Source organism: Musa acuminata, chromosome BXJ1-6 (assembly GCF_036884655.1).
Source record: "Musa acuminata AAA Group cultivar baxijiao chromosome BXJ1-6, Cavendish_Baxijiao_AAA, whole genome shotgun sequence".
Taxonomy (NCBI): Eukaryota; Viridiplantae; Streptophyta; class Magnoliopsida; order Zingiberales; family Musaceae; genus Musa; species Musa acuminata.
Genome location: NC_088332.1, coordinates 41033100 through 41059018, shown reverse-complemented (window position 1 = coordinate 41059018; position 25919 = coordinate 41033100). Strand labels below are relative to the sequence as shown.

Below are 25919 nucleotides of genomic sequence, written 5' to 3'. Positions count from 1 at the left end.
AGGAATTGAAGTAGAGGAAGGAAAAGCTTTGCTTTGGCTTAAAATTTTGCATCAATTCATATATTTGAAACTCAAATTTTTCTAAGGCAAGTATTCTAACCCCTTCATACAGAAATCTTGATTTCTAATTTCATCTTAATCTTAAAAAGTTTGAAAGATTTTGGCTTCATAGATGATATTTTTATTGTTTGATAATAAAACTATGAATCTGAAATTTTTTAAAGATTTAATATTTCTGTATTGTTCTAGTCATAACTTTCTGTATAGATTTTGGATTTAGGAGAAACTAAACTGATTCGAAAATAGACTCATAACTCCTTCTTTTGACACTAAGATCGATAAATTTAGAGTCTATTTGTCTATCTAAACTATTATTTCAACTTACCTTATGAAATCTATAAAACATAGACCGTTTATTTTTATCTTTTAATATCATCTTACTTAATTTATTGGAAACTAGACTCATAGGCCGTGCATAAATGATTTGAAAGATTTAGAGCATATATTTTCATTTGTCACACCCCCTTACGATTTTTTATTTAATTTCTATGATTTCGAATTGAATTATACTGTTAGATGAAATCAATTCACTCGTTAAGCCAGTTCATTTTTTTTATATAGGTTATTTATTATATGGCAGACCATTTAACCTTTAAGAATTGTTTTTGGAATTAATTATACTATGTAATAAAAAATTATTATACTATGTAATAAAATTTTAAAAACAAAAGAGAGGATTAAGTAATAATTAATGATATATATGTAGTAAAATTAGAAAAAAAGAAAAGAGAGGATTAAGTAAAAAGTTCGAAATTTGGAGTTTTTAAGGTAAATCGTCCAAAATATATGGCATTTGCAATTACTTGTTAAGCGGGGAAAAAGAATAATATAGTGGGCTTCTCAGTGAATTGGGATCTTTTCCAATTCATATTGCAGAAGCTGATGAAAGATTAATCCCATGAGTGGATAAGATTAATCCAGATGGGGTATACATGATCGAACGGTTTTGATGTTCGATAGGAGCGGAGGAGATTGGAGATGAAGGAATTGGAGAGGGAGTTGCATGTATCTATCTTGGAGATGATCCCATCTCATACAAACCATCGTCTCACATGATACGGAGCCCCACGCCGCTTCCCCAGCAGCGCGACGCTTCTGCCTTCTTCAAACCGCCGCCGCGGTCGCATACAACGCCGAGGCGTCGTAGAGTGAAGTACGACGAAGCAAGTCGCTGCCTTGCTGTTGTTTCCGGAGATGCCTCCGAAGGGGAAGAAGTCGGCGAGGGCTTCAGTGCCGGTTGCCATGGCCTCTCCTTCCGACCGCTCTCCTCTCTTCCCCGGGACGCCGATGGATCCATCCCGAGGGTCTCCGGCTGGCGACGACGACGAAGCTGTTCATCGCCGTCTCCTCGCCGCGGCTGCGGCCAAGTTCCCCGCCCTAATATCCGAAGACCGTACCTTCTGCGGACGGATCACCGAGACGGAGTCGTCGCCCTCCAACGGAAGCCATGCTAGGGTCTGGCTGTCCTCGGCCGCCATGATCTCTACCTCCATCGCCCCTGGTTCTATCGTCTCGGTACTGTACGGAACTTATGTGTTTACTTATTATTTTAAAGCGCATTTAGTTGTAATTTCCATATGCTTTTATGTGGAATCTTTACACTAAAAAATGATTAGAGAGCTTGATTCAACAATTCTGTCTATTTTTTCCGTTTTAGCTCCAAGATACAAGACATAAAGCGCTAAAAACAGCATTGGCACAAAGTTTAATACTGAAGAACTAGTAGTTATATTAGTGACAGCCTTCATAACGATAAAAAGAAAGCTATTGTAATGCTAGGAACAAGTAGGTAAAGTTCCAATTTTCCATCACTCCTTCAAAATTATCTAAAGCAAAATCAAATTCAGCCTTGACATCATCTCTAATTTTCCTGACCAACATTCCTTCAAAAATAGCTTGTTTCCAAAACACCGCTTATTCATTTCAGTCCACATATTATAAACAAAATAAGCATGCTACCCTGAAGGAAGGTACCACAGATTCCCACTGCCATTGTATACCAATAAATTTCTTATTTTGTAGAACCCCACATCTGTGTTGGTCTTACAAAATCACTGCAACTCATTCCACACTTTATTTGAAACTTGAAACTCAAATGCCGAATGAGTGACAGTTCTATAATCTATCGGTATCTTAATCAGCTTTCCCTTCCAGAAAAAGCATTATACTGATTGCTGAACAAACTTTCTGCAACATCCTTTCTCTTGTTTACAATCTGTTTTAAATTCCTAATTGCAGGATAATGTTCAGGGATTTTTTCCCCTCTAAACGAATCCTGTACCAGTCTTTGTTCTTTTCTCTCTGTATAATACATGAACTCACTGTCTTAATGCGAAATTGAATTTTATGAAGGGAGCCATATTTTTTTATCATCATAAGACAGAATGTAATTGCATACTATGTGCTGTTCCACATTTTCAGGTTAAGGAAGAACTATGTTTTATTCACAATTAAGTCACTATTGTATGTTCTTCGATCACTGAGTCGCACATTGTTTCCATTTCAAAAAGCTTCCATAATTCCATATTTTTAACTCCAAATTACCCCTGATCTTTTCTATATAAGCATCTCTCTAGCTTTTGATTACATATCATTCCAGATGAATTTCTGCAAATTTTATATACTTTATAATCTTTTTGGAAGAATAAACAGGCTGCACTGCACACGTGTAAACTGAATGCACTGAATTGATTAGCTGTAATATTCATGCAAAGCATTCTTGGCATTGTTGTTTGAATGTATTTCACATCTGAGCTTAAAAGGGCTAAAAATATGCTACTTTTAGTGGCAATACCTTATGCATATGCCCTTTTAGTTCACTTTGCAATTACACTTTGCCATTCTATCCCATATTCTCACTTTGGTCGTGACATAGTTCATGTTGTTCCTAGTAATTTTATCTTATATTATCAACCGTAACAAGTTATTGTATGTTAAGTCTTCTACTGTTCAATTTTTTTGGTTTTGGAATTAGGGTTTAAGGTTTAGGGTTTTGGTCTTGCTAGGTAACCTATTTTTGCGCATGTTAACACATTTATACATATTTTGCATCTAAAATTTGCAAATGGATTTGGGGCTCAAAGATTGCAATGGAATGGTATCTTGCAATAAAATAAAAAAAATTATCCACTAAGCATTTCTGTTGCTTCTTTCCACTAATGGACTTTGTCATGATATTTGTATCATCTTCTTTTCTGTTAGTGTAGTTCCATATATTGGTTTGAAACTTTGAATCATCTGTCACATGTACTGTTGATGCTGGGTGGTATGTTACATGCCAGCACAGTAATTATTAAAAAAAAATTGGTTGTTTTGTCTTTGAAGTCTTTCACGTTGAATAATGATAGTGTTACTTTGTTGACAGGTATCATTTCCTGCCTCAGGCAAAGCATATCTTAACAACTTCCCACTTAATACTTTAGCTGAGGAATGTGCTCCACATTTTGGCTCGGATGTTGATGGCTATATGGCCAACAGACCAGGAAGTTATTTTGCAATTGCATCTGTATTTCCATCTCTCAAGGTATTCTGTTTCTACTATCATATATCTTTCAGCAAATTTTCCTACTTACCATTTGTCATGTATGATATAATATACCAAATTGGTTATGTTCCATTTTTATTTGAGGCTTTTTTTCTTGATTAATCCTATTCCCAATTTTAAGTTGCTGTTTTGTGCAAATCATTTTTAAAAGCTATCTCTGTTTGCAATTTATACAATAATAAACTTCATTAATTTTTGCAGGTTCTTAAGGATGGAGTAAGACTGTCATGGGGTCTTTCATGCACCATTGGCTCTCCTGATCTGGGTAGGGCAGTATTTATTTGCCCTATTGAAAAATTCTCTATACCACATTCTTTAAACAATTCTGATAGTGTTGCTCCTTCGTGCTTGTGTCAATGCAAGGACCTTTACCTAAATCTGGTGGTGTCTAAGGCTGGACTAAATAGTTGCAACAAAGAACAATCAACCAGTAATTCTGGTTTGAGCTCACTTTGTCTTTTGACCAGAAATGGTGAGGTTGCATCACCACAGACTCCATCTCATCAAAGAAAACTTGCTACAACCGCTGACTCTCCGATGTACTTGAGAAAATCTCATAATCTTCTACCAACTTTAGATTCACCTTCTTGCTTGGATGTGTCTTTTCTAAAGTTGGCATTAGCAGATGAGAAAATTAAGGAGTTACTCCAGATATATTCTGGCCGGTGGCTTTGTGGCCGTCATTTGCTGAAGGGAAACTCTGTGAGCGTTCCAATATGTGGACAAATCTGTACTTTCCTGGTGGAAGGTGCTGATATGCTATTGGCTGGCAAAGAACTGGATTCTGAGAAGACGGTTTTGCAGCCTGATGAGATACTGATATCTAGACCTTTAGATCAGCTGGATGCTGTAATAATTGTTAATACAACAACAAAAGTGCATTTGTTTTATTCAACATCTTCAAAGCAGGAATCCTCAAATGAAGTAGGTTTCATGAATGAGCAAGAAAGAAGTACAGTAGTTTTTGATAAGGAAAATGTTCCAAAATTGGGTGGCTTATCCAAGGAGTTTGCAGCATTAAAAGAAATTATCTTGTTCTCACTGGATGATCAGGATTCTCTTCCTAGGTCTTCATTCCAAACCTTTGTGTCAATTCTCTAAATCCATTCCCGGTTTTGTAATTGCTTTTCTATAATTAACATGCTTTATTGCTGTTACATAAAAGTTCACTGACGTTTGTGTAGAAATTTAATGTTCAAGTATCTTAAATGTCCATGATTATATCTCTAGTTGGATCTAAAAAGCATAAAATTCTTGTCAAAAGAAAACAATGAATTAGTTCAAGTATTGATAATTATCACAGAGATACATTTCATCTGTTGCTTTGAATACTCTTTCTAATGTGATTGCAATATAGTTATCAGAACATATGATCTTAATTTTTGATTTCGTGACATGTCTTTGACTACTCATCATCATACGCCTTTTTTGGAATATATGGGATGTAAATGGACATATTACTTGAAGTTTATTTGTACACTTTGACGGCTTAATGTTTGTGTTTTTCTGTTTGTAACATGTTTTCCCTTCTTTAGTTTTGTCCTATATACAAATTAGCCTTGTTATTTGTGGCAGCAAGTTATTGATTCACAAGTTTTTTTTTTTAAATATATCATATAAAAAAATGAAGTACACATGTATACCTGTTGGTTCTTTATTTTGCTCTAGTTTTGGTTGGAAGCTACACTCAGTGATTTGCTTTGTGTTTGCCATGAATTGCATCAATTTTATGTTGGCATCACTTGGACGCCTAGGACGTCCAAAATTTAGCTTCTTCTTATTTTATACAGTATCATCTCATCCTCTTCGATATGCTAGAAGTGATGCTTTTTTGTCTAGCAATATGATTGTATATCTTGCATTTACTTAGAGTGTGTTATATTCACAACTGTCACCTTTTCCCATTTTGAATATTAAATCTAGGCTATAAACTTTTTTTTAAAAAAGTTTAGTGTTCTTTTTCTAAAGGGTGAGCCTTGGTGTCATGTTTATGATGCTCCTTACATAACATATAGGAGCCTCATGCATTGGGCTACCCTTTTATTTGGTCCTTGTAGCATTAGCATTCCTTGTAGTTCATCTTGATTTAGTCAATTGTCTTCACTGGCTTATCATTTGTGGAACATGAATATGCATATAGGATTTTACTAACACATGATGAGGATAGACCAGTGTATTAATTCTTAGAAACATAGTGAAATGGATACACACTAAGAGGTATTTAAATTATATATATGTTGAAGTATCACATGTATTGTTGTGTTCATTGTTAAGAGCAAGGTTCTGAATATTGTACCGTACTGATGTATCGATCAGCCATCAATATAGTACATACCGAGCTGTACCGATTTGTACCGAGCGTACCGGCACATGGTACACTAAGGTGCACTAATGTACCACCCGTACCGATATATATCGCCCAAACCGAGCGGTATGGTATGGTATTGCAAACTATGGTTAAGAGCATAGTATGCAGTACCGAATTGTCACGACCTTAGCTGGAATTGCCTAAGGCGTGAGGCACCCTTGCGGCCAAAGACTCGAAGCTAGCGTGCGTTGCCAAAGTCGCGGGTCACCCGTGCGGCAAAGACGCGAACTTAGCTTGCGTTGCCCAAGTCGCGCTTCGCCCTTGCGATCTTGCTCCGCAAGGATCAGCCACTTTGTAACCTCTCGCAGGTCCCGAAGGACCTGTAAAAGAGAAAGAAAGTTAGATCGAAAGAACGAGCAACGGACAAGTCCCGAAGTCTCGCGAAAAGGGAAGCTTTACAAGCAAATCGTCGAACACCTTGTGTGCACAAGAGAAAAGAGGATGAGGGAGGAAAACAAGGCTTTCAAGGATGAACGAACAGCTGCAAGCCCACAAACAGCCGCTCACCTGGTCCCAAGCGCAACACCAAGTTCCCGTAAAGGTCACGTGCGAACTTGCGAAAGAGTGTTCAACGCCCGGTATATAACCGAAGCCCCATCCAGCCCGGTGCCACCTGGGGGGTTCCTGGGGTCTGAGATGGCTGACATTTTGCTTTGACGAGACAGTTCGCCGCGCGAACCCGTGGCACGCGAAAACGGGGCTAATTTGGGCTGTTTTGGGGTTGTTTTGCTCGGTTCGGTGAGCGGTCGCATTGCAGCGCTGCAGCTTGTTCGAACTTACATATTTATAAGCAAAATGACCCAAAACCATAAGAAAACCTGCTGTCAAGCAGCTGTACAAGCGGGTGTGAGCGACGAACGGATCGTTGAACGGAGTTGTTGCGGGTGCGCGACGACCGTTCGCGACATTCTCCCCCACTTAAACTGTCGACGCCCTCGTCGACGCTTGTTGGTAGTTGTTGATGACTTCTTCTTCATGTCGCAGGGCGTCTTCAGGCTCCCAACTGGCTTCAGTTCGGGGAAGCTTTCGCCACTTCACCAAGTACTCTGTCTGCTCCGTTCCGTTGGGTAGCTTTATCTTGCGATCCGCCAGAATGGTTTCCACTCGCTTCTCGTAGGAGGCTGTGATGGGAGGTAGCCGAGTTGGAACACTTCGAGAAGCATCTTGCGGATCCGAATGGTAGGCCTTCAGGTTGCTGGCGTGAAGAACGTTGTGAATTTTGAACCACGCCGGCAGCTGTAACCTGTAAGAAACATTGCCTACCCTGCTGATAATTGGGAAGGGCCCTTCATACTTACGCACCAATCCTTTGTGAACTCTGTTCCTGAAGAATTGGAGGGATGCCGGTTGGAGCTTTACCAACACCACATCGCCAACTTTGAACTCTTGCGGTCGCCTTCCCAAGTCAGCCCACTTCTTCATCTTCTTTGCCGCCTTCTCTAAGTAAGCCCGCGCAATATCTGCATTTCGATGCCACTCCTTTGCGAAATGATAGGCTGAAGGACTACTTCCAGTATACCCAATTGCCATGGTGTGCGGAGTCGACGGTTGTTGTCCTGTGATAATTTCGAAGGGGCTTTTGTTGGATGCAGAGCTCCGCTGCAAGTTGTAGGAGAATTGGGCAATGTCCAACAGCTTCACCCAATCTCGTTGATTGGCACTCACGTAGTGCCGAAGATACTGTTCCAAGAGCGAATTTATTCTTTCAGTCTGACCATCCGTTTGGGGGTGGAGGCTTGTAGAGAAGTATAACTTTGACCCCAACAATTTGAATAGCTCGGTCCAGAATCGTCCCAGAAATCGTGCGTCTCGATCACTGATGATATTGTGTGGGACTCCCCAATACTTCACTATGTCTCTCATCATCAGTCTGGCCGCCTCTTCTGCTGAACAGTGTAGGGGAGCAGCAATGAAAGTTGCATACTTCGAAAACCGATCGACTACCACGAGTATCGATCCGAGTCCCCCTACAGGTGGCAAGCTTGATATGAAGTCTAAGGAAATGCTCTCCCATGGCCTTTCTGGTACGGGCAACGACTCCAAAAGTCCCACCGGCTTCCGCTGCTCCACCTTGTCTTGTTGGCAAGTAAGGCACGTTCGAACATACTCCTCCACATCAGTCCCCATCTTTGGCCAGTAGAAGGCCCTCTCCACGAGAGCCAACGTTCTATGAATGCCGGGGTGTCCAGCCCAAAGGGAATCGTGACACTCTTTTAAGAGTTCACGCCTTAAATTGTCCACTCGGGGAACATAAACCATATTCCCTTTTGTGTAAACAAGTCCCTCCTGGACCCAGAATCGTCGTGCCTTGCCTTCTTTGATGAGCTGCATCAGGATAACTACCTGGGGATCACTATACAGTCCATCTCTGATTCGGGAAAGGAAGTTGGAGTGTAACTGACTCGCTTGGCCTCTGCCCTCCAGTTGTGCAGCATTCACGCGTTCCACTTTCCGACTCAGCGCATCGGCCACGACATTCGCCTTCCCGGGCTTGTACTCCATTGCCATGTCAAATTCAGCCAGGAAGTCCTGCCACCGTGCCTGCTTTGGGGAGAGCTTCTTCTGAGTTTGGAAATAGCTCAGGGCGATGTTGTCTGTCCTCAGCACAAATCGCGACCTGAGGAGGTAGTGTCGCCAAACTCGTAGGCAGTGGATCACCGCTGTCATCTCCTTCTCATGCACTGGATACCGCCTCTCGGTCTCGTTGAGCTTGCGGCTCTCGTAGGCCACCGGATGACCTTCTTGCATGAGTACTCCACCAATAGCAAAGTCCGAAGCATCTGTATGGACTTCAAAGGGTTCTCCATAGTTTGGCAATTTGAGCACTGGTTCTTCTAGAACAGCAGCCTTCAGATCTTGGAATGCTATCTCATATTTGTCAGACCACTTCCAAGGCTGCTCCTTCTTCAGCAACTCCGTCAGTGGGGTTGCCCGCTTCGAATATCCCGCAATGAAGCGTCGGTAGTAGTTGACGAAACCAAGGAAGGATCTCAACTCTGGCACCTTCTTTGGAGTTCGCCATTCCGCCACTGCTTGCACCTTCGACTTATCCATCCGAATGGAGCCATCACCGATTTGATGCCCCAAGAATAGGATCTCAGTTTGAGCAAAGTAGCATTTCTCCCTTTTTACGAACAACGTGTTCTCCCTGAGAACCTTGAAAATTGTCCGAAGGTGCTTGACGTGCTCCTCGAGCGTTTGGCTGTAAACGACGATATCGTCCAAGTAGACGACCACGAACTTATCCAAATACTCCTTGAATAGCTGGTTCATGAGAGTACAGAATGTGGTCGGAGCGTTGGTTAAGCCGAAAGGCATCACCAAGAACTCAAACGCTCCATATCTGGTCACGCAAGTTGTCTTTGCTTCGTCGCCTTCAGCAATGCACACCTGCCAATATCCCGATCGAAGGTCGAGTTTCGAGAAATACTTCGCCTTGCCCAATTGATCGAACAAGTCCGCAATGAGCGGGATGGGATACTTGTTCTTCACTGTTACTTTGTTGAGGGCTCTGTAGTCGACGCATAATCGGAGACTCCCATCTTGTTTCTTCTGGAAGAGAACTGGAGCTCCGAAAGGTGCTTTTGAGCTGCGGATGAGACCACCGCTTAGCAGTTCACCTAACTGCTTCCTGAGTTCTGCCAACTCTGGCGGGGGCATGCGGTAGGGTGGTCTCGCTGGAGGCTTCACTCCTGGCTCCAGCTCGATACTGTGATCCATGCCTCTGCGTGGTGGAAGAGTTTTCGGCAACTCGGGTGGCATAACGTCTTTGAACTCCTTCAGGACGTTCGCCACCACAGCAGGTTCTTGAATGGCCTCTTCGTTGAGTGGCTCTAGCTTCATAGCAGCCACAAATGTCAGTTCGCCCTTTCGTACCCCTTTCTTCAATTGTAAGGCCGAAATGTGTTGGGGCCCCTTTGTTCCTCTCCGAGAGACGGGAACCACGCAGGGGTCTTCACCTCCCATCATACATAGGGAATTCAAGAACGGCATCGGCACCAACTTCGCCGCGTGCATAAACTCCATTCCAAGAATCACTTGGAAGTCGTCCAGTGGCACGGCCATCATGTTGGTGTTCCCGCTCCATGTCCCGATCTTGATGGGAACTCCCTTCGCCAACCCGGAGATTCGCCTGGCCTCCGAGTTCACCGCCTTCATTCGGCTTGGGCTCTTCTCCAATGTCAACCCAAGTCGTTGTGCTTCGCGATCGGCTATGAAGTTGTGGGTAGCGCCCGTGTCCACCATTGCACGGGTCATTTGGCCATTCAGCTTGATGTCCACATACATCAGTTCACTACTTCCTGCTTTTTGTGCCTTGGTCTTCATGTTCTCCCCCACTTGACCCCGCATAGCGTTCAACAAACGCATTGCTCCCATTCGGGGTCCTTGCGACTCCTCATCGTCGCTGCTGGATTCAGAACTGCTTGAGCTAAGCGCAACAGCTTTGCCCTTGTCTGATCGGGGAGGGTGGATGGAAGCCGTTAATGCATTGAGTGCCTGTTTTTGTGGGCACTCCCTTACCATGTGCGGTCCTCCGCACAAGAAGCATCCTCCAGGTTTTGAGACCTTGCCTTTCGGGTTCGGCCCTTTGTGGGAGCTCTTCTTCTTCTGTTCGCCCCCGAGCTCCTTCCCTCGAGAATGTTTTGGAGGGCGATTGTTTGAAGATTGTTTCCTTCTCGCTGGGTCTTCAGAGGAAACGAAGTCAGTGAGCCTTTCTGCAGCTGCAATTGCCCCGACCACGTCGGTAACATTCCTTCGATTCAGCTCCTGTTGAGCCCATGGTTTCAAACCATCAAGGAAGCTGAACAACTTGTCCTTCTCGGACATGTCCTGTATGTCCAGCATCAGTGCAGAAAACTGCTTCACATAGTCTCGGATGGTAGTACTTTGGCGGAGTTGTCTCAACTTCCTTCTCGCGACGAACTCTGTGTTCTCCGGTAGAAACTGAGTTCTCAACTCCCGCTTCAAGTCTTCCCATGTGTCGACTCGACACCGACCTTGTTGGATCTCCTCCCAACGAGTTCGCCACCAAAGTTTCGCATCTCCATTCAGATACATTGTTGCTATCGAAACTTTGGTATCTTCAGAATCGGGCCTCGTAGCTCGGAAGTATTGTTCCATATCGAACAGAAAGTTCTCGAGCTCCTTGGCATCTCTGGCCCCTCCATATCCATGGGGCTCAGGTGCCCTCAAGTTTTGTGGCGGTGCAACGCGGGTGTTGCCTCCTCCCGCATTTAGCGTTCTTGTGAGCATAGCCACCTTTGCCGTGAGTTCCGCCACAACATCCTGTAAGTGTAGCACGGAGTCCTTGGTGTCATTAGACAGTCGGTCGACTAGGGCCTCGACCTTGTCGATCCTGGACTCCGCTTCCTCTTGCGAGCTCTCTACCCCAACAAGCCTTTGTTGGCCATGGTAGAGTTCCTCCATGCTCGTTTCCAGAACATCTAGGCGGGTTTCCGCCGTCGTGAGTCTCTCCTTATGACTCTTTTTCCCCGTTAGCGCACCAGATTGCGCTACCTCCGCTCGCGGAGAGTTGCCAACTTCTCGCTCATCCTGTTCGCTGCCGCGATCGTCGTGAGCGGCTCCAACAGCATGAGAGCGAGTGTGCACATGCAGCCCACCTGCGGCTGCTTGGGGCAAGGTTCCGGCTTGCCCCGTCTTGCTTGATTCGCCACGATGCTTTGCCATGGCGAAGTTGCGAAGTTCGTTCGCTGTTCGATCGAAGAGCTTGCCCGCTCTGATACCACAATGTCACGACCTTAGCTGGAATTGCCTAAGGCGTGAGGCACCCTTGCGGCCAAAGACTCGAAGCTAGCGTGCGTTGCCAAAGTCGCGGGTCACCCGTGCGTCAAAGACGCGAACTTAGCTTGCGTTGCCCAAGTCGCGCTTCGCCCTTGCGATCTTGCTCCGCAAGGATCAGCCACTTTGTAACCTCTCGCAGGTCCCGAAGGACCTGTAAAAGAGAAAGAAAGTTAGATCGAAAGAACGAGCAACGGACAAGTCCCGAAGTCTCGCGAAAAGGGAAGCTTTACAAGCAAATCGTCAAACACCTTGTGTGCACAAGAGAAAAGAGGATGAGGGAGGAAAACAAGGCTTTCAAGGATGAACGAACAGCTGCAAGCCCACAAACAGCCGCTCACCTGGTCCCAGGCGCAACACTAAGTTCCCGTAAAGGTCACGTGCGAACTTGCGAAAGAGTGTTCAACGCCCGGTATATAACCGAAGCCCCATCCAGCCCGGTGCCACCTGGGGGGTTCCTGGGGTCTGAGATGGCTGACATTTTGCTTTGACGAGACAGTTCGCCGCGCGAACCCGTGGCACGCGAAAACGGGGCTGATTTGGGCTGTTTTGGGGCTGTTTTGCTCGGTTCGGTGAGCGGTCGTATTGCAGCGCTGCAGCTTGTTCGAACTTACATATTTACAAGCAAAATGACCCAAAACCATAAGAAAACCTGCTGTCAAGCAGCTGTACAAGCGGGTGTGAGCGACGAACGGAGTTGTTGCGGGTGCGCGACGACCGTTCGTGACAGAATGGTACCGCCCGGTACGGGCGGTACGTACTGGTCCGACGATATACCGGTACGTCGACCGCCCGGTATCGCTACAGTGCTACAGCATTACACTGTAGCAGTGCTACAGAATTACACTGTAGCAGTGCTACAGTCTACAATAATAAAAAATATGTAAAATTATTCGGTACACTAGGGTGTACCGCTCGGTACACCGGTACCGTATCATATCGAGCCAACCTCGAAACACCGGTACGGTACGGTATTACATACCTTGGTTAAGAGTACGTATTTACATATCATGAGAGATGATAATAGGTAAAGAAATTGCATCTCTTAACTGCTCATCATGAAGGATGTTACTTTTTTTTTGAAGAGTGTTACTTTCAGCTATATAGTTTTTCGATAATGTAGTGAAGATCGAGCTTGTGGTAAGTAAAGTTAGATAACTTTTTGTTTTATTAATCATATTTTAATTCCTAATATGAAAAATATATAAAAATGAAGACAAAATAACTGATCACTGATCCATTTTGTTCACAATCAGAAAATTGATATTTATATCTTTTTTCAAGGCAAAGCATATCATATTTTTTAATGAAGCTTTCATAAGTTTAGTAAACTTCCTATCTTTTTTCTAGCCAATGGATTCTTCCTAAGATCAGTTAAAAATTTTGGACAAAAGAGATATGTGGAAGATTTAGATATATTATGTGCTATTGGCGAGAAATGAAGTTCACTTGTTAGGACTTGTTAATGTCTATATTTAGTCAAATGAGAAATTTCTAATGGAAACCATGAAATACAAGTCTCTTTATGATAATTTGTGGTAGTAAGTTCTGTTTATTATTGTTTTATTTCTATTTGTTTAAATAGCTTCCAAATTTGGGGGTCCATTTTGTTAGTTTATTTGTGCTTTCAAGATGAGATTACTTACTATGACTAGTTTTTTCACTCTCTTCTCTTAAGAGGGATCTTTGAATTTGCATGAGTTTGAAGTGCAAAAAGTAAGGCAAAGCTTTCTACTTGCCAACTAACATTGTAGGGTCTTGAGCTAGTTACTGTTACCTAATTTACCTTTGCTTGGAAAATTGACACCTCCTTCAGAGTTCGGAATATTCACCTTGTTAATCAATCATGGAATTTGTCAGTTCTCTATGGAGCATTTTCTGTTTATTTTTCAGTTATGCTCTATAGCTGATCCACTTAATGGGATGTTAATTTTACCAATTTATTATTGAGTATATGTGCTGTGTTTTCTTAAAGTGCTTGGAATTTTGATGTTTGTCAAAACGTCAGTTTTCTTGATACCTTGACTGTCACATTGCACCTTCGCTGTGTAAATTCTATCTGTTTCCTTACCCTTGGTGTTGTCATTTTATGTCTGCTTAATAAACCCTAATTATAGTGTCTCTCATGTTTCTTCCCACAGTAGATAAATGATTTAAAAAATATAGAAATTTTGAGCAGCGCTTAGTTTATATTTGTTGATATTACTTAGTCATAAATGTTTTTAACTTAGGTACAAAGGGGTGCTTCTTCATGGGCCTCCTGGCACGGGAAAAACATCACTGGCAACTTCTTGTGCTTGTTCAGTTGGTGCTAGCCTTTTCTCTATCAATGGGCCTGAGGTCATTAGTGAATACTATGGAGAATCCGAGCAAGCACTGCGAGAAGTTTTTGATTCTGCCAAACTAGCTGCTCCTTCTGTGGTTAGCTATGTTTTTTGTAGGCCGTAACACTGTTATTCTTTTTCTGTTTTCATACATGAATTACTTCATATGATTTAATTCTATATGAGTTTTATGCTACTTTTCTGATTTTCTGCCTGGTAACACATTGTATTGGATGGAGGAATAAATTCTGAGATGCTTGGAGGTTTATGGACCATTTTCCAGATTTGTATTTTGTAAAGTACCTTTATTTTAAACTCTAAATCCAATGTTACACACTATTAGACAGCACTGTCCATTATATGAAGGTTTTTTAAATAGACTTAGTGATTATTCTTTTCATGATGGTCTTAAATGCCTTGGATTTTGATTGCAAGGTTGTACTTGATATTTAGGACAGAGCATGATCTAGCCTGTTTAAATTTCTCATAATGCAATGACTATTAGAATACAACATGTTTAGTAAAAAGTCGTTTGTGGTCCATGATGTAATTTTCTCATATTTAGTGTTTGCCGTGACCGTAGGCTTATATGGTTCACACTTCACACCATAGAGGATTGGTTTTGACTTTTGATGGTATAGAGTTGTGCTGGTGATTGAATAATGAAAATATGTGTTGCATGTGAGCTCAACTAGCATAAGGTTCAGTTTTGAAATAGTCATGGAAAAAAGGACCTTTTTCCATGATAGTTTGCTCTTATTGGTTGGATCCTCCGGATGGGAGCATAGGTCAAAGCTCATAATATGATGGAGATTGGGGATTGGTGTGTAGTTACATATCAAGTACAAACTGATCCAACATAATTTTTTGCTCACGAGGGACGAAAGTAGGGTGTATGTTATATAGCACATTGCTTTGATATAAAATCTGATATCTTTGATGGGCAAAGGAAATAATTATCTGAGAATGGGGAAAGGGAAATGTGAGGAAGGGAAAGATAATAGTCATGAAAGATAATAGAAAAATAATAAATGTCTCACAATTTTACACTTCTTGTGCATGGATGATGAAAATTTACGAACAATAATGAAACATTATTTCTCACAATCACATTAGTCACACATAATATGGGAAAAAGAATTTGGTTCATTCAAGCATCCTATGATTTTTTTATCATAATCTCTTTTTCTCTTTCTATATATCCCGAGTGGAATGAAAATTATAGACATGAGGAAGAATAAAATAACATCGCATAATTCAAGACATTATTAACCATTGCATCTTCGTTTTTCAAGGAAGATATATTTTCATATTTGTTTTGATGTAGGATTTCTTGTTTTTTGATTTTTTTACTTATAATGAAACTTATTTATGGGGATGATATCTTCAATCAAGCCCAAGATGTATCATCTTGCTTAATCCTTGGAATCTCTAATGAAGTCTAAGAATATTATTTTTTGTTTGGCTTCTGAAGGGTGTAATTTTAATTTTTAGATATGTTATTTGGTTCTCCTGTATATGTACTATTAATAGTACTACTGTTTTTAAGGTTTTTATTGATGAATTGGATGCCATTGCTCCAACACGAAAAGAAGGAAGTGAAGAATTATCTCTTAGAATAGTTGCTACACTTCTGAAGCTGATGGATGAGATTAACATAAAGGACCGTGTGCTTGTTATTGCTACAACAAATCGCCCTGACAGTATTGATCCTGCCTTGAGACGACCTGGAAGATTGGATCGTGAAATTGAAATAGGTATTTTTTTATGATGTCTTCTTTTCCTTCTTTCAATATTGTGACACGTACTTTTTTGTAATTGTCCATCCATATACTTTTTTGTTGTGGAATTGGCTCTTCGATGAAGTCTGATGATGATGTAAGATATTTAGTGATTAAATGTTGAGATTGGCATCAATGACTCAAGAGACATCAGTATATACTTGGCACACCATTTGCATGATCGATTGGTTCACATTGAGTTTATACATATTATTTTTTTGGAAATAATTAGTTTGTTCTTGCAAATTCTTTCTTTATCTGTCTACAGATAAAGCTAACAAGGGAATACTGCAATAATCAGAATGTTTTTTTCTCAATGTTACAAGTAACTAAAAGTCTAAAAGCATATGCCTTTCATGAACACATTCCATGTGATTTGCAATCTCATCAGTCAGAATTTGATAATGAACCTTGCAAGAATAGCATACTGTTCAAGCGATAATACCTCCTTCATTTGTTTATGTTGCTTGGTTGAATTCAATATGATGAATAAGATTCTTTATAATTGATCCCTGGCATGATTTTTCCTTTACTTTTTCCATCAGGGGTTCCATCACCTGAACACAGATTGGATATACTATGCACCCTACTAAATGAGATAGTTCACTCTCTCAGCTTCAAGGAAATTCAATCTCTGGCTTTGGGCACACATGGATTCGTCGGTGCTGATTTATCTGCCCTTTGCAATGAGGCAGCAATGACTGCTCTTCGTCGTTACATAGGCCATACCTGTGATCCTGGACTCCGCAAAGATGAGGATGTACAAACTGCAGATCCAGTAGATTCACTATCTTCATCACTATTTGCATTGAATATGTCATCAGAACAGGTTGCCTCTGTTAGTGCTACAAGGCATTTGGAAAGTTCCGGTGCATCTCAGCGTGGATCTTATGAATCTCAAAAAGTTGAAGCAGAAATGTTGCTTAAAGTGACTATTGAAGATTTTGAGAAAGCCAAGATGAAAGTGAGGCCTAGTGCCATGCGCGAGGTACTTTTGTGAAGTTACTTGGGATCTTCTATTAGTGCTGTACCTTGTGCTAGTGTTCTGCATATTGATAAAATTGATAGTAATTTGTAAGTATTTGAAATCCATAATATTTGTCTTTGCAAGCCGTTAGCTACTTGACCAATTTTCGTATGGCCTTCTTTCATCCTATTTTTGTATGTATTGTTAATGAAGTTGCAAATAAAGCATTCCATGATCGACGTAATCTGGATCTAGTGTCCATCTCATGGATTAATATAGGCCAAAACATAGTACATAACCTGGTTAATCCCTTCCTCTGATATAGTTATAATCCAAATTGTACTTTCTCTCCGTTCCATTTGAAAGTGATGCCATTTAATGATCTTTAGTGGTTTTCTGCAAACATCTGTAAAGGACTGATTTCTTAATTAGGACGTCTATTATTTTGTGTATTTAACATATGCCTAGTTAATTATTCACTCCATTTCTACCGATAGGTAATGCTTGAGCTTCCAAAGGTTCGATGGGAGGATGTGGGTGGTCAATCTATGATAAAAAGACAATTGATTGAAGCAGTCCAGTGGCCACAAATATGTCCTGATGCATTTATACGCTTGGGTATTCGCCCTCCAAGGGGGTTATTGATGATTGGTCCCCCAGGCTGCAGTAAGACCTTGATGGCCCGTGCAGTAGCTTCTGAGGCAAAGTTAAACTTTCTTGCAGTGAAGGGTCCCGAACTCTTTAGCAAATGGGTTGGAGAATCGGAGAAAGCAGTAAGATCATTGTTCGCAAAGGCAAGGGCTAACTCTCCAGCAATAGTTTTCTTTGATGAAATAGATGGCCTTGCAGTTACTCGTGGGCAGGACAGTGATGGTACATCGGTTGCTGACAGGGTTCTGAGTCAGTTGCTTGTGGAAATGGATGGTAAGTAAATGTTGATTATTCAGCAAATTCTGAGAACAGGATTAGTCTGAAGCTTAAAACATAATGATCTATATATCTTCATCTGCATCTTTTGTTTCTCTGGAACTATTCTCAAAATCACTTCATTTACAAAGAGAATTTAGATAATTGAGAAATCTTCTCCCTTTCAGATACTTTTTCTCTTCGTTAGTCAGTTGTAGAAAATGATTATGATTTTCTACTGTCGGATATAAAGTTAGTGGGTTGGTTATCATTTTTGGTGTATTTTCGTACATGATTATTAGTTGGGCTGCAGTGGGTTTAGATTTACTAACCCGTGCTGCAGAACATTGCTATTTTTTAATCATTTTTGCCTTACTCATATGGGCACTACAATCTGTGTATGTTCTTTTAGTTGCTAGAAGTATACTTTTGTATAGTATATATATCCTTCTATTACATGTAATCATTTTTGGCTTACTCATATGGGCATTATAATCTATGTATGGTAGGTTATCATCTATATGTAATATTATTATACAGTCCTGTTGGATGGAAAGCCAACTATGGATCAAGATTGTTCAGGATTATTCTATCATTGAATTAGTTACAAGGGCCCCTATATTATTTGATTGTGCGTTTCATCCATTGTCATCATTTTCAATGCAAGACATTATTATAGCTCCTATTCACAAAAGCTTACTGTTGTTATCACAGGTTTGGATCAAAAAATTGGTGTTACGGTTATTGCAGCTACTAATCGTCCGGACAAGATTGACCCTGCCCTCTTACGGCCAGGTTTTTTTTTCCCTTAGTTAATGGTCTCTCCTGCTAATTGGGTCCCTAACTTCTCCATTTGAAGTTGTTGGCTCTTTTGGTAGGTACTGGATTATTTTTGTCATGCCTGGTTAATATGTGCCAGTTTGAACAGGACGTTTTGACAGGCTATTAGATGTCCAACCACCAGATGAAAATGATCGGGAGGATATATTCCGTATCCATATGCGGAACATGCCTTGCAGTTCTGATGTTAGCATCAAGGACCTTGCTCAGCTTACAGAAGGTTACACTGGGGCAGACATAAAGTTAATATGCAGAGAAGCAGCTCTTGCTGCATTAGAAGTACGTTAATTACTTGCGTGGATCCCAACTTTTATATTGTTGACATAAGTTCAGACTTGTGCATGGAATCCTTGGTAATGTTTCTATATATGTATAATAAGTTGGTATATGAGGAATATTGTCAATCAGTATCTCTTTGTACTTTTGACAAAAAGCAGGTGACAAGCCCAAAAGAATCTGACCTAGTCCAATTCAATATATAATCCAATTTGTCCTAAAGGGAACAATTTTGATTAAAATTTGGCAACAAGCAATGTTTCTAAACAAAAATGTAAAATTTTCATCATGTTTTCTTTATATTATCTATTTTTTTAATCAAGACGGAGATTATTAATGTGAGAACTGATGTGGCAATGTCTTTTTTAAGATCTGACATGAATGTTGTGAAACCTCATTAGGAGAGCTTGGAGATATCTGAAGTATCAATGGTGCATTTCAAGTTTGGAATTAGTCGTGTCCAGCCATCAGATCTCAAATTTTACAGAGAACTCGCAGCACAGTTTCGAAGGCTGGTGGACAATCAATCTGCTAGGGGTGAATGATAAAAGGTAAAGTTTTTGCTATCCCTCTGAAAAGTTGAGAGATAAGCTTCTTTCTAATACCTTTCTTACCTTTCTGATTGGATAACATTTGAATGATTTAGTGAACTTTGCCAGCTTTTTGAGATCTGATATCCTTGCTCATATGGATGTTTGAATTGAAGCAAACAGCTAAAAATTATAGTTACTTTTGTTTGTGATCTTATTATATGATGCTGATTTCCTTGCTTGAAATCTTTTTCTGGTCATTAGTCGTTTTTGTAGCTCGGGGCTTGCTTAAATCCTTTGTGTCCTTCGAATCTAATGCAGGTTTTATCTGTCGATCATTCATGGGTTGATAGCCAAGTTTTGAGTGTGACCGATAGTACGACATCAGATTTCAGCATTTCCTCCTGTGAGGGTGAAGTATGACCGGAGATTCCTGTACTTCACAGTTCTAATGTCAAAATGTTTCATTTGTTTTCACGCCTATTATTCTTTCCTAAGCATGCTAGTTTGCTAAGTTTTGAGTGATTTTTGGGTTTTTATTTATTGTGGCTGGAAGCGTTCATGAGGTGACGTTGAATCAAGCTTTGCTGATAGGAATCTCTGTTAGAGATTTTGGTGACTCCAGAAAGGTGGAAGTTTACGATGCTTGTACAAAATAGGCTTAAAAGTGAAGATATTATAAAAAACTCTGCCTTGTGATCATCTTAATTTTATTCTTTTTGACATCCTTGAACCTCATAAAACATGATAACAAAAGTGGAGACTCTTCTGATGTTAAATGTTTCTTGCTCTTTAATCTTTCAAAATTTGTATTTCTGTTATTCTTTTTCTTCTATGAATTTTACTTGAACATATATTTGTTTAGCTAAAGTTCTCTGTTTCGTGATACAATATAGATTACCAATTATTTGCGAGTATAAAGCTTGTTATATTTGCAAGCATTCCATCTCAAAAATGTGGGGCCGGGGGGTGTTTTAGGGTGCTGCAATGATTGACGCTTTATGTCGCTTGTCATGATTGTCGTAGCACTCAAAAATAATCAAAATAAGTCATTTTTTTTTGTCGCGCAAGCCATTGATGAGCTGCAGACAGCGAGTGAAGTAAGGGGCAGCATCTTCCTTGTTACTCAAAACATCCGTCCAATCCTGTCTCACCCGAGAGATTCCAGGATACTAAGATGGTTGACGTTTCACGTCATTTATCGTGATCGTTATAGTTAAATATTGTTACATTTAAATATTTAACTAAATATATGTTACTTGAAAAACATATAAAATTATAATAAATTAGTGTAATAATATATCTTATTCACATAGCTATTTGAGTGTAACAACATATTTTATTATCCAAATTATCTTAAATTCACATAATCGAAGGATCATAATACGACAACAATGATTTCATCATTATCATATTTAAAATATACCAAATACTCAGGTGGTGCAACAATCAAGTGACCATAACGTGACAATAGTAATTTTATAATTTATTACTATTTTAATTTATATTTAGGTTTGACATATTTTTAGAATGAACTTCTATTTTGAGTGTAATGTCGTTAATTATGGTTCAACTATATATTTTTTTGTGTGTGTAATTTGCTTTAGATTTTCACAATCAAGTAACCACAACATGATAGTAGTAATTCTATAAGGTATTATTCTTTTTGTTTGAATTTTAAGTTATTTATATTTATATTTGACACAATCTAAGTATGATACTTGAGCTTAATGACTTTGGATATGAGGTGAAGGAAATATTTTATTGTTTATTTTATCTCAAATTTTCACAATTGAGTAACTGTAAGATGATGGCAATGATCATATAATTTTGTTATCATTATTATATTTTTAATATGTTTATATTCAGATTATACCTTTTTTAGCAATGATACTTTACCTACGTATAAATGTTGCCTATTATTCCACCTTAAATCTTCACAACCAATTGATCATAACATGAATTTGATTTTATTTATTATTTTTTATTTTCATTGGATTTTTGGCCTTCGTTTACTCTCACGCAGCCTTTTTCTTGGGAAGAATTCTCATTGGTTTTGGCTATAAATTGTAATAATAATTATTATAAGCTCTAAATTATAATTACTATTTTGCCAAAATAAATAAAGCACATAGATGGGCTTGATGAACCCCAGCATTTGGGCTTGGGCCGAAACGGAGCCCTCTTCCAAAGTCCTAAGAAGGTGATCCCGCTCGGCGATGGACGACGGCGACGATCCGTCACTGGCGACGCTGTCGTGGGGTTCCCCGCAAGAACTGCAGAAGCTGCCGAGTTCTAAGAGGAGGGTTGCGGATCGAAACCCTGGTGTGAAGAGTTACTTGGTCGCAGTAGAGTGTATTGGGACGCGATCTCAGGGTTCCGGAAGCAGCCCAACTACAGAGGCGTCGGTGGACTTCTTGAGGTTCGTATTTTTCGACGTGAAATCATCTGAAACGTTGTTTAGGAAGAATAATATTCGACCAGTTCTCAGATGTATATTCATATTTATCTTTTACATCGTAGGCAAAAGTAATTGAAATTAGAACAACAAGAATCGTTTATGTTATGTTGAAGAAGATTGTACTTCGTCAATCGGACTACTCAGAGCAAAGTGTTTTTGCATAATGCATCATTGTTTCCTGTATCATATCCATTCTTGTACCGCTTGACGTATATGCATGGCCCAGTGGTGCAGCTGCAGCAACATGGTGAACATCTGTATAATTTGTTCTTGAGGTTTGGTTTGTCCATTCACATCTGTATCAAACTTTGTGGGGATGACCTTAGTATTTTTGAATTTCTTGCCTTTTTTCTTGAGTTTTTAGAGTTTTACTCTGAAACACATGGTAACTGATATATTAATCAGCCAAATATCTCTCTGGAATTACAGAGTTTGCATTCAAGGGTGTCTAGAGAAGTAGAAGATGAATAGGTGGAATACACAATATGCTAGAAGAGTGTTCTCTTTTGTTTGTGGTTTCTAGGTGATGCTTGCGAGAGGAAGCATCCAAAACAAAAGGAAGAGGTTGTTTATTTGCTTCAGCACTCTTGATTCAGGATCTTGTATACCTTTCAATTAACTTAGGCGACTGATTTAGAGAATCTCAATCATTTCCATGCAAAAATAGTTTTTGTATCATTCTTTGATCAAGTAAAATTTTTGCTGTTTAATATACCATATTAAATACAATTGTTTCTAAACTACAAATCTACAAATCGCACCATGTTCATCTATTGTTGAATGCTAACTCGTTCCCGAGTAACTTATCTGTGTGTTGCTGCTGATCGTACATGTATACATTAGGCTGCAGTGCTAATGCATTACATGTTTAGTTCTTGAGAAGTAGCAATGGAATAGTATCGGTAGGTTCAGTTGCAACAGATGGTGTCGGTGAAATAATGATGGTGCTATATGCTCTAGTAACTAGCCAAAGTGGTATATTAGTGTTGAAGATTGCACTCATTTGTTTAATTCGTCTTTGATTAAAGAACTCAGATTGGATCAGTACCCAATTATTTAATTTGCTTTCTAATTATTGATGTGTATTTGATACAGAGTGCTGGAGTGAACATGAGATTCCAGGTAAGAACTTTATGAAGGATTTTTTCTTTGTCTGTCTTGAGCCCAAAAAAATGGTAAAACTAACTGTTTTTTTTTTGGACAAAGCAGATTAACTGAATATTTGAAGCAGTCATCATAAAGTGCCTTGTGATGGATCAGAGATTCCAAACGTCATCATGTCTTGTGATAAGCAATTCTCTTATAGTGATGATCTGCTTCATGATAGGTAAGAATATATATACTCATCATGGCCATTTCATTAGTAGCATTTTAGAGTCAAGGTATGCATTACGAAGGGTAGCGATCCACATATCTTGGTTTATATGGAAACAGCTACCAAATCTAAATGTCAAATTGCCCATCCCTTGATCAAAAAGATATTTGCAAATCTACTATTCATGAGATAACAGTCGATTCAATTTGTAAATCTCATTGAAAATGTAGTTTCACCAATAATGATGAGATCTACACAAAAACTATTTTCTTGAATTCTCAGAATGGTTCTTCATCCATTTCTCCACATCGTCTATTTGTAGGCCACAGCATGTTTGCTTGACTTGCATTCAACACAGTAGTATTTTTGGTACCGAGTACTCTTTATCAAGAAGTTCCTGAACCAGCTATGACTTATGACACAATTCTTAATAACACATAATTCTACACTAAAAATAAGAAAATTTGAACTTATCAATTGTTCATGGTTTGAAAAGAAAATCTGGAATTGGTCTGCCTTCTGCATATGATCCTTGAAAACCCTGATTTTTCTAGTTCATTGTGTGAAAAAAAAAATCTCACTTGCTTTGTGTTCCCCTCTTCTAATCATCAAATTTCACTAACTTGAACTGATGTAATAATGTGTGTTGTATGTTTCTTAGGCCTTCAATAAATGCTGGAAAGCTGGAACGAAAAGAGGCCGATGTCCGAAATCCATGCAAGGAAGAAAGCAGGGAAATGAAAGGAAGTTAAGGATAGGCATTGAAATGCCCTTCATTTCTCAGGTCCAGTGAACAAAGAAAAAAAGGGAAGACACTGCACTGCTGCATGAGATAAAAGCACATATTCTTCTTTTTGGCAGTGCAGTTTTGATTCAAATGATGGCTTCATGGGTAACATTTTTTTTTTCTCCTTTTTCTGCTGCTACTTTCTCTTCACCTAAGAGCGGCACACAAACATGTCGCCAAGGTTCATGATGATCATTGTTGGATGTGGGGCTTGTGCTTCACTGGAGTCCATTCTGTCAACAATAATTGATGTTTTTTTCATCTCAATAGTTAATCCATATTGTACAAAGCTAACTTGACACAAGAATTAGTGGGGTTCCAGGTGAAAGCTGGAGCGCCATCAGGTTGATTCATGCAAGGATTCAAATCGATGAAGACAAACGGGAACCAGAAATTCAACAAAAAGGTATTCTATCCGCTTCTTATAATTTTATTTTCGGATACCGGGTTCTGAAATTGATATTTGGCTTGGAATCAGAAAATATATTAATGCATTGAAATTCAAGGATACATATTAATGGAATCAGAACACATATTCATCCATATTTGGAATGATGTACCGACATACGATACATCCGTATGTACTGACGGTTTGGAGAGGAAGAAAAAGAAGAAGAAAATGGAGTCAGTGGAGAAAGTAAAAGGAAAGCAGAGGATGAGATGATGAAGAGGAAGGAGAAGGAAAAGAAAGGACGATGAGATGGTGGAGGAAGAGGAGAGAGGAGAAATTGAGAGAGAGGTGAGGAAGAGGAGGAGAATTTGAGGAAGCATACATGTGGATGATACAAGACAACGATGCAGCAGACGATAGTGAAAGGCAAGACGAGCTCGAGTTTGCATGAACCCTAAATGTTTAAACGAGTGAGAGCAAATCCATTTTAATGTGTCGTAGCATATTATCGAAAATGGAGATGGTCCGTGTATCAATTCACGCTTGGATCGATACATATCGCTTACTGGTCTAATCGAAACGATAGATTTTGATGATACTACTTCTACGTTCATAACAAAATTATCACCATAGGCTTCTCATACTTCCACTTAAAACTATTCACCATCATATTATCATCATATTATAGAATTTCTTATTTTAAAGCCATTGACTTAACTAAATTGGGGATGGGTTATCAAATTGTTAGGATCCATATACCTCCTAAATCTCTTTTTGGGTGACATATATTCCAGCTTTCATGATGAACTTTAATGGCTAGTTAAAGGTTCAAAGTAATACTTAAATTTATCCTTTATGAACAACTTTAATTCCTTCACTCTCTCCTTTTAACATGCCTCCTCTCTTTCTACACCATCTGTTAAACTTTCCTCCCCACCCCGTGAGATAAAGACGGGAGAAACAAAGGAGGGAGAAAAGATCTGTAGGTCACAAGTAGAGGTCTGCATGCATGCCTGCCTGCCTGACTCAACTTTCTGCACCGCGAAGAATTCATCCACAGTTGTTTGTTTAAGGAAAGAAAAGATGAATCGGTTTAGCACTGAGGATGCGTTGGGGACCTATGTAAAAGCAAGAAAGCTTGAAGGTGATGATGGTTGTAGGGTAGTTTAGATGGCCACCCCACCCTATTTGTGTGTGATCATGACACACACCTTTGCACTTTAGCATTCTCATCTCTTCACCATCATCATCTCAATCCTTCCTACCTGTGATCCACACAGGAAGTGAGTGATCTTTTCCACTTGAAGTGCTTCATTAGTTCTGTCATGTCAGTCTACAAGACAAGAAGCCAAAGAAAAAAGAAAAGAAAAGGCTATTATTCTGAATATACTCACCACTTTATGGGTAGCTTTGCTCACAAATCTTTTCTTACCTGCAATTTCAAATTCATCTCATTAAACACCTGTGGATCTCAAGAATGCCATCAGTGCATGTTTGATGTATCATAGCTTTGCGGTCGCAATCACGTGTGTTAATCGATTGTTAAACAAGAGAGCAATGTACTTTAGTA

General features: G+C 39.7%; 1 protein-coding gene and 1 long non-coding RNA gene across 2 annotated transcripts; both read left to right on the top strand.

The window, feature by feature from the left end:
* Positions 1-1133: 1133 nt before the first annotated feature.
* Positions 1134-20118, top strand: LOC103989378 (calmodulin-interacting protein 111). The gene is made up of 11 exons (XM_009408205.3): positions 1134-1575; positions 3425-3583; positions 3806-4671; positions 14003-14192; positions 15645-15852; positions 16422-16864; positions 17341-17767; positions 18464-18544; positions 18678-18868; positions 19267-19416; positions 19717-20118. The coding sequence occupies exons 1-10, from the start codon at positions 1255-1257 to the stop codon at positions 19408-19410; spliced, it is 3030 nt and encodes a 1009-aa protein (XP_009406480.2). The 5' UTR covers positions 1134-1254; the 3' UTR covers positions 19411-19416; positions 19717-20118.
* Positions 20119-21634: 1516 nt separating this feature from the next.
* Positions 21635-24357, top strand: LOC135677844 (uncharacterized). Its single transcript, XR_010514758.1, has 4 exons — positions 21635-21817; positions 22952-22978; positions 23066-23183; positions 23833-24357. It is a non-coding gene; the product is annotated as an uncharacterized LOC135677844 (long non-coding RNA).
* Positions 24358-25919: the final 1562 nt, after the last annotated feature.